Genomic DNA, 9,594 nt, shown 5'->3' with positions numbered 1-9,594 from the left:
AAAAAAAAAAAAAAAAAAAAAAAACAGTCTAGTGCAAGTGTCCTTATGGTAAAAGGATTTTTTTTCTTCTGCGTAGATGTCCAGTAATGGGATTGCGGGATCAAATGGGAGGTCTAGTTTGAGTTCTTTGAGGGTTCTCCATACTTCCTTCCAAAAAGGTTGTATTAGTTTGCAGTCCCACCAGCAGTGTAAAAGTGTTCCCTTCTCTCACATCCACGCCAGCATCTGTAGTTTTGAGATTTTGTGATGTGGGCCATTCTCACTGGGGTTAGATATATCTCAGGGTTTTTTTGATTTGAATTTCTGTAATAATCAGGGACGATGAGCATTTTTTCATATGTTAACCATTCATCTGTTTTCTTTAGAGAAGGTTCTATTCATCTCTCTTACCTATTAGTATAAGGGATTGTTGGCTTTTTTCATGTTGATTAATTTCAGTTCTCTATAGGAGCGTGCAAGTGACTTTGAGCAGTGTCCAGACTCCGAGATTGTTCTACAATTCTTAAATCTGTATCATTTTTGCTATTTTCTTGCAGACTTAAGAGTTTTATTGTCCAAGTCAGAAAGACTCTCAGATCGTCAAAAATGATGAGTTCTGTTAGATTGTATGCATTTTCTTCACTTGCAGTCCCCTCTATTAGGAAGTATTGCTAGAGAGTAAATTATCATGGTCCTTTTTTCAGACTGATTAGTAAGGTATAATATTGATGTAGAAGGTTACAACAGCACTTAAAAAATTAAATAGGAAAGAAAATACCAGTGTATATCCTAGAGGAAAGTTAGGTATTGTTTCATGAAACTTTTTTTTTTTTTTTGCAGTTTTTGGCTAGGGCTGGGTTTGAACCCGCCACCTCCAGCATATGGGGCCAGTGCCCTACTTTTTGAGTCACAGGTGCCACCCTCATGAAACTTTTTTTAGAAGAGGGTCTCACTCTGTCACCCAGGCTGCAGTGCAGTGGTACAATCATAGTTCACTATAACTTCAAACTCCTGGGCTCAAGTGATTCTCCCTCCTCAGCCTCCTGAATAGCTAGGGCTACAGGCACACAGCACCATGCCTGCCCAATGTTTAAATTTTTTTATTGGTAGAGATGGGTTCTCACTATATTAGCCCAGTCTGATTTTCAACACCTCGCCTCAAATGATATTCCTGCCTCAAAGTATCGTGGAACTTTTCAGTTACATGTGTCTATGTTGCATTTTTACTGCCTAATCACATAAAATGTACTTGGTACTCTAGGTTCCCACCATAAAAAGTTTGAAAGCCTCTTTAAGAGTTAATCAACTGCGTGAAGGTAGATGAAATTGTCAAAAGTATTGTGTTGTAAAAAAGACAAGCACTAATAAGAAATTCAGAGTATTTTGTTTGACACTTCTAAGACGTCTTAGAGACAACAACCAGGGGATTATCTAAAAATAGAAGAGTTTTATTTGGCTTAGACAGTTTTAACTATTTGGAATACAAGGCCGAGTACTGATCTCCAGAAAAATCATTTAACTGCTGAATACCTACTGGCCTACAAATAGGTAAATTGATCATGGTACAAAATCTGTGCTCAGTTTCATGGACAGAATTTCACTGTAAAATTTAAGGGTGTGCAAGAAATTACTAAAAAGCAAGCAAACAAAAGGAAGCAACAGCGACAACAATTAAAAAAACAAAACAAAAAAAACATAAGATGAGCCAGATGGACAGAATGTGCCCAGGCAGAAGAACAGAACAATTGCTCAAGAAGCAGGAAATGGATTTGTCTTACTGCTATTGTGGGCAACTTTCCAAATGCCTTAGGACAGGACCCATATCTGTGTATTTTTCTCTATGATGTTTGCACTTTATGGCAAGAAAAAAAATTTAAGTAGTATACTACTTACTAACTTAGTTGAAGAATTGAGTTTAACATTTTTCTCTCTCTCTTTTTTTTTTTTTGACAGGATGTCATTTTGTCACCCTTGGTAGAGTGCTATGGAATCATAGCTCACAGCAACTTCAAACTCTTGGGCTTAAGTGATCCTTTAGCTTTAGTCTCCCAAGTAGCTGGGACTAAGTCATGCACCACTGTGCCCAGCTAATTTTTCTATTTTTAGTAGACATGGGGTCTCTTATTCAGGCTGAACCTAAACTCTTGAGATGAGTCGATCCACTCACCTTAGCCTCCCAGAGTGCTGGGATTACAAGCATGAGGTACCTGGCCCAGCCAAAGAATTGAGTTTAAAATGCTATCCATACATGGTCTTTTGTGACCTAGCACGTGCCCTGCTTGACCTCCTGCTTTTTTGGAGAAAAGGGGCCTATAAAAATGTCCCAGGAAAAGTTTGGGTTTTTTTTTTTTGGAGACAGTCTCAAGCTATTGCCCTAGGTAGAGTGCTGTGCTGTCACAGCTCACAGCAACCTCAAACTCTTGGGCTTAAGCAATTCTCTTAGCCTCCGAAGTAGTTGGGACTACAGGTGCCCATCACAACGCCCATCTATTTTTTTGTTGTAGTTATCATTGTTGTTTCACAGGCCCAGACTGGATTTGAACTCGCCATCTCCAGTGTATGGAGCTGGCACCCTAGCTGCTGAGCTACAAGTGCCGAGCCCAGGAAAAGGGGTATTATTATTTGCAACATTTGAATTTTGGAGAGGTGTGTTTGAGAATTATGGACTCTTGGTGGTGCCCATAGCTCAGTGGGTATAGGGCACCGACCACATACACCCAGGCTGGTGGGTTCAAGCCTGGCCTGGGCCACCTTAAACAGTAATGACAACTGCAACAAAAAAATAGCCAGGTATTGTGGCAGGCACCCATAGTCCCAGCTACTTGGAAGGCTGAGGCAGCAGAATCGCTTAAGCCCAGAAGTTGGAGGTTGCTGTGAGCTGTGATGCCATAGCACTCTACAGAGGGCCACATAGTGAGACTCTGTCTCCAAATAAAATAAATAAATAAAAGAATTATGGACTCTTGAGATTGTTGAGAACTGTTTTATTTCTGCCTCTGCCAGTAATTACTATTGAACCATTCCCAAACAATTTGACTTTCTTTGCTTTAGTGTCTGTCATTTGTGAGACGTGAGGTGAGAGTGTACCTTTAGGATGATGGAGACTCCAGTGAGATAGGAAACAGGGAAGATCTGTGGGATCTACCAGGCACCTTAAATAAAGAAAGCCGTGATACCATGTTACTGCCTTTTCTGTAGCTGGAAGAGAATAGCATAGTGAGAAATCTTCTATAATTAAAAGAGAGTTGGAGAATAAGAAAAGTTATGTGGATGAAACATCTCTTGGCACATTAAACCATCTTTTTGTGTATAGTCATTACAAAATCTTGTATGGGAGAAACCTGAGAATAGTAAATCACATAGTGATTTGAGACCAAACTCAGTGCTTTAGGAAATTCACATTTTTACAAGGTTAAAAGCAGGAAGTATGGTTTTTAAAGTTAATTTATTAAGCAAAACTGTTACCCATATTGGAGAAACATTGTAAAACTAAAATAACTATTTATACTAGTAGGAGGATGACACCTAGATCATTAAATTGGCTTCATTTATCTTCTGTTGAAATATCATGAGGTGGGTAGAGTGTTTTAGGAGGGTGGATATTAAATTTGATTTTCCTGAGACCATTATAATCAAAAATCTTTTTAGTCCATTTGGTTGCTCTTTGTTAACCAACAAGGTGATTCGATTCACTTCGCAGGTAATGTGAATGTCCTTTGAAACTAGCCCCTGTAGTTTCTGCTAAGTTAGTTAACGTAGTTTCAATTTCTTGGAAGAGGAGATGATGTGGGATTTTTTCCCCCTTAAATTTGCATAAAGAGTGTCTAGTTCCTTACGTGCAGGCAGATTTCAAAGTTCACTTTCTTCCCTTTATTCAGATGCTGTGAGGGCATCTGAATGCCCATCTTTTAAGTCCCTTTGGCACTTTTCTAGATGAGCATGCACTTGTATGCTTTTAGGACTGCATTCCCTCTTTCTGTGGCCTAAAAATACTCAAACACTGAATTTATTCTCTTTTCTTTTCATGTGTCCATAACTGCTTATTTCCTAGATAATTCTATTTTAATGAGATTGTTAAACGGTTTCTCAGCCAACCCTAGTCCATAATATTTTAGGGCAATAACATGTATTTCTTTCATTTTAATGTATTCTAATTCTACACTGAAGAAATTCTTAACAGGAAATTTAAATCAAGAATAAATGGGACCTGAGGAAACAGACTCATGAAAATGCTCTACAGAATGATGGTGCTGAAACTGGTTTCCTTCCTAGTTCAAAACCATTTTAGAAACGGCATGGGTGACCTTTGTTTTCTTCTCTGTGGCACACACGACTGTAATTTCCCATGACTATTTATGGTCTGTACAGCCCTTGTCTAACGTAACCCCCTCCCTTTTAAATGTCAACAGAATACGTGTTTCTTTAATGGAAAAATTTCTATTTTGAGGAAGCTGTTTTTCCTCAGATAAGTAATAGAGTTGGTATGTGTGTAAATTGTGTGGGGTGTGCAAGACTGAGGAATATTAAATTAGTGGATTGAAAGCTTAGAATGATAGTCTTGGTAAGGACTTGTAATATAAACCTTCTTTAAAATCCAAGACGAAACATAACTGTACCTGGTATTTCACGTTCACCTTTTGTATTTTTTATTTATTTATTTATTTATTTTGCTTTTTTGGTTTGGGCCGGGGCCAGGTTTGAACCCACCACCTCCGGTATATGGGGCCAGTGCCCTACTCCTTTGACCACAGGCGCTGCCCCACCCTTTTTATTTTATGTATTCTTTCATTTTAATGAAATGAAAGATGGTTTTATTTTTATGTCTAACCTATGGCAGAGTAGTCCTGAATTGAATGTGAAAATTTCAAGCCAAGGTGATTGTGAAATGAGAGAACAGGGAGGCTTGTTAGCAGGGTAGGTTTGGTGGGAAGGCAAGTCAGATCTGACCCTGCTCTTGAGGTGAGTTCTGTGCACAGGGCACATTAGATGCCCACCTGCATTGGACAGAGTCATCTTTGACCCAAACCATGACACAGTCCATTCCTGCTCTATCCTTCTCATCCTTTCCAAGTGATTTGGAACCTGATCACGGCAAGGGTTTTGCTGCAGTTCCCCAACTCTGCACTGTGCATCATCTTAATGTTTCACAGTAACTGTGAAGGATAACACATGTGTGGTTGTTGACAATTATAGTTCTCTTAGCTATGAAACTGTTCTCTGTATTTTATTCATATTCACTCTGTCATCTAGAAACTGTGGCAGCGTATATGTTACCTTGTTTATTTTAACGTAAATTTTATTGAAGTATAATACAAATACAGAAAAGTGGCCAAATCCTAAGTATAGCACTTAGTGAATTTTCTCAAAGTAAAACACACTTGTGTAACCAGCACCCAGACCAAGAAACAGAACACTATGATGCTAGAAATGTTCCACACCATCTCCTGGATCCTGTCACCTAGGTGGGGGGTCACCTTCCACCCAGCCTCGCCACCATTCTGACTTCCGTTACCACAGGTTAGTTTGCCGACTTTGAGCCGTGTGAGTTAAGGAACCATGCGGTGCGTCCTTGTCGTGTGCAGCTTCATTTGCTCTGTATTACATTGGAGGTTCGTCTTGTTGATGAATATAGCTGGAGTTCTTTGTTCTCATTACTTTACTGTATCCTGATATTTAATACAGAGCAAATTGTCTCCTGCAATTGTGAATGCATGCTTATAAAAATGTAATTTGGACATCATACTGAAAAGATCTTAGTCACTACATAATTTAGTTGTATTGGGATCTAATGCCTAATTGTTTTATTACTATAAGAACTCTTACTAAAAAGTAAATTGTTTGTCTCACCCTTAAGTGGGAATATTAAGTTTATTAAGTTTACCATACCACTTGCTCTTTCACTCCTCACCAGCTGTAAAAGTAATCATTACTTCCTCTTGCCTTTGGGCTTCCATAAATTTTGATTTTTATCTCCTTGTATTTGATACAGATTGATACCTGTTGTGAAAATTGTAGATGGTGGGTCAGAGGTCCATGTGCCTGCTAAATCGAACTCTACCCAGGGCTTGTCTTTTCATTCATGTTTCCAAAGCCAGCTTCTACTGTGCCTAGCATTGAGAAAGCCTTGAGGTGTGTTGAGGGCTCTGATCTAGCTCTGGCTTATCATAGCATTTTATTGTATTTTGTCATTGTAGCCTGAGATTCCTGAATGCATCTGCAAACAAACTGGAAACCCTTCCGCCAGCTACACTCTGTGAAGAGACAAACAGTATCTTACAAGAGTTGTATTTAACAAATAACAGCCTCACGGACAAATGTGTGCCCTTACTAACTGGACACCCCCATCTGAAGATTCTTCACATGGCCTATAACCGACTTCAGAGTTTTCCAGCAAGGTAAAGGATGGTCATAAAGTGATGTCCTCAATTGCATTTCTAAAAATGTGTTTATGGATAGAAAGAAGAAAGCTGGACTGTTTATTTTCCAGGCAATGTAAAGCCTGCTTACTTGTTCCCTGCTGTCTTTAAGCTAGGTGTAATTCATACTTCCCCAAAGAGAAATGTATTGGTTTTCTTAATATGAGTGAACCCAAAGACCCAATCACAAGAATGTGCTTAAAATTATGAAATAAGGTGTTTTGTTTAGCAGGTAATTTTTTTTTCTGCTTTTCAACCAAATTAAAAAAAAAAGTTAACCTGATATGATAGGACTTTGAATGTAAACCAGGAAACTGAAGGAACTTCATTATCCAGCAACTGTTGGATTTGTGCTCATGTCGTACAAAGCAATGGTAACCTACAAACCATAGAAACCGCGATGGCTCTTGGAAGATTCCATTTTTAATTTTTTTTCATTTTAATTTCTAATTTTAGGGGAACAGTGGCATTACTTCCAGCTTTATGTGAATGTATAGAATCTGCCGTGAGGATTGTACTCCAGTTCCATTTCCCTGGCATTTATCCATCTTATGAGTTAGGACTTGGAAAACACACGCACATCAAGAATGCAAATGCTACCCTCTGTGGTGTCCTGCTAGTCACTGGAACTCAAGGCATGGAGTCAAATCCAAGTACTAGCACAGTCTTCCTCTTTTGCTGTCAGGGCTACCCATCTATAAGCCCTTGCTAAAGGAAGAAGGCCCAAATAAGTGTTGACTTAAAGTATTGCTCTGTTTTTTCTTTTTTCTTTTTTTTTTTTTTATATATGGAATGCTTCATGAATTTATGTGTCATCCTTGCGCAGGGGCCATGCTAATCTTCTCTGTATGGTTCCAATTTTAGTATATGTGCTGCCGAAGCGAGCACAGTATTGCTCTGTTTTTGGCATAATAAAAGTATTTTTTAAAACTCCCGATTTGATATTAATGATTAAATTGTTTTATGTTTACTTTCATGTACTTTTTTACTTTGGAATGAGAATATTATATTTTTGGGAAAACCTGATAATCACATAACAGTAATGCATCTGAAAGGGGGCTCGTTGTCCTCTTTCAGATGATAAAAACTTCAGGATCATTGAGGAAGTTCCCCATGCTGGGTGTAATCACCCACTCTAAGTGCAGAGAATTTTTTTATGCACCTTGTAAAAAATCCATGTAGCAATAATTCTGTCTCCTGGGGGGCTATGACGTCGCTCAGTAGCGCCCCTGAGCACCACAAGAGCCAGGACTGTGACTTTCTTATCTTCATCAGCGTTGTATCTTACACATGGTCTGACCTACCGTCAACTCAACAAATGGTCGCTGAATTAAAGAACATGCCCCAGTGAGCCAGTCTTCTTATCTTCAGGTCTTTTGCTGCCTTTTTTCTATGTTGAGAGATGGAAACTTCTTTGAATTTTCCTATCTTGGTCCTGTTTTCTGTTCACATTTCTTTTCCAAATAGGACAACAATGTATTTAAAGAACACAGTTATAAATTCAGGTGATCATAGATTACTTCACAGTCTGTGTATGTGACATTGTTTGAAGTATATCCTGATACCATGTTGCATGTTTATATTTAATTGTTTCAAGATATATTGTAACAAATGAAACATAAACTGCAGAAAAGATTCCAATAACTGTAAACTAAGAGATTAAGGTCGTAGGCTTGAGTTATGCTAACTGGGAATCTTGTACTTCTTAGAGTCCAGCACCACCAGTGACAGGGAGAGGGTAGATGCTAAGGAGGGTCAGAGGATTTCAGAGGTAGAACAGTTGGTTTTTTCCTCAAAATTTATAGAAAATGCAAGAAACTCTGATTCTAGAAGTTTTGTTTAGTTGGTTAATCTTACTAATTAAGATTATAGACAAAAATTGAACAGTAAAAAACATTCTTATTCGGAAGTATTAAGTTACATTAGAACTTGTTGTTAAGGAAAGATTGGAGATGTTTCTTCTTTGAAAATGTTTAACAAGAGTTGGGAGAATTTTCTTTGGGGCTTGGTTTGAATTTAGCATCTGCCAGATACTGAAAAGTGTTCCAGAGACCTTCCAGCCTATCACCTATTCCTATCTCCAGCCTCTATCTGTCTATGTATGTGGTGCCTGAGGAATTGGGGGAGGAGAGTTTGGGGGGAAAGCATATCTTACTTTGAGATATAGCCCTGTTCTCTACATCCCCTTGATTTTGCATTGCCACTGCAAAGAAATCATACTCTCAGAGGCTTTTGACCCATTTAAGTAGGATTTTCATTAGCGTTCTGACTAAGCTACATAGCAAAGTGACTGTTGCCGGGGTAACTTAATTTACACACAGATTTTTAGGAGGAAAAGGGCATCAATTTTCCTGCTTGTTGCTGATTTGAAGAGTTGATAGTTTTTGCTCTGTGGTGGGGAAGAGTATGTTAAAATGGGGCAGTGCCTGAGGCTCAAGGGGTAGGGCGTAGGCCCCATATACCAAAGTCAGGTTCAAACCCAGCCCCTGCCAAAAAAAGATGTTAAAATGCTTTGATACTCCAAAATAATAGTAAGGAATTGGTTGGTTGCAAAAATGACTGTTGCAAATGATTCTTTAAAGTCATAGTAAATTCATCTTTTGATTCTTATTATATATGATTTTCTTTTTAAATTGCCTTATAATTATTTTTTAACTCCCTCTCCAATGGATTTTCTTCTTTCTAGTAAAATGGCGAAACTGGAGGAACTTGAAGAAATTGACATAAGTGGGAATAAACTGAAAGCCATCCCAACAACTATCATGAATTGCAGGCGCATGCACACTGTAATTGCTCACTCCAATTGCATCGAAGTCTTTCCTGAAGTTATGCAGCTCCCAGAAATCAAGGTAGGTGGCTTAATTTCATAAACTCTGAGCTTCAGGTCAGCAAAGAGAATTGATGTCCCCAGTTCATCAGTTTAAGATGTGTACACCTGTACAGCGCCTGAGGCTCAGTGAGTGGGGCGTTGGCCCCTTGTACTGAAGGTGACAGGTTCAAACCCGGCCCCGGCCAAACTGCAACAACAACAACAACAACAAAAAAGATAGCTGGGCATTGTGGTGGGCGCCCATAGTTCTGGCTATTCAGGAGGCTGAAGCAAAAGAATCACCTAAGCCCAAGAGCTGAAGGTTGCTGTGAGCTGGGATGCCACAGCACTCTACCAAGGGCAACAAAGTGAGACTGTCTCTAAAAAAAA

General features: G+C 38.9%; 1 protein-coding gene and 1 non-coding gene across 2 annotated transcripts in view; one reads left to right on the top strand and one right to left on the bottom strand.

Annotated features, from left to right (window-relative positions):
* PHLPP1 (PH domain and leucine rich repeat protein phosphatase 1) overlaps positions 1 to 9,594 on the top strand; it is a 231,035-nt gene that overhangs the window by 193,005 nt on the left and 28,436 nt on the right. Inside the window, exons 11-12 of the mRNA XM_023512412.1 lie at positions 6,174 to 6,374; positions 9,082 to 9,244. Coding sequence (XP_023368180.1) covers positions 6,174 to 6,374; positions 9,082 to 9,244 — 364 coding nt within the window. The remainder of the gene's footprint in view (positions 1 to 6,173; positions 6,375 to 9,081; positions 9,245 to 9,594) is intronic.
* On the bottom strand, positions 7,177 to 7,283 carry LOC111724857. The gene has a single exon (XR_002773068.1). It is a non-coding gene; the product is annotated as a U6 spliceosomal RNA (small nuclear RNA).

This window comes from Otolemur garnettii, unplaced genomic scaffold (genome assembly GCF_000181295.1).
Source record: "Otolemur garnettii isolate 467f Iridium unplaced genomic scaffold, OtoGar3 scaffold00027, whole genome shotgun sequence".
Classification (NCBI taxonomy): domain Eukaryota; kingdom Metazoa; phylum Chordata; class Mammalia; order Primates; family Galagidae; genus Otolemur; species Otolemur garnettii.
Note: the sequence above shows the minus strand (reverse complement) of the source record. Positions and strands in the feature narration are given on the sequence as shown.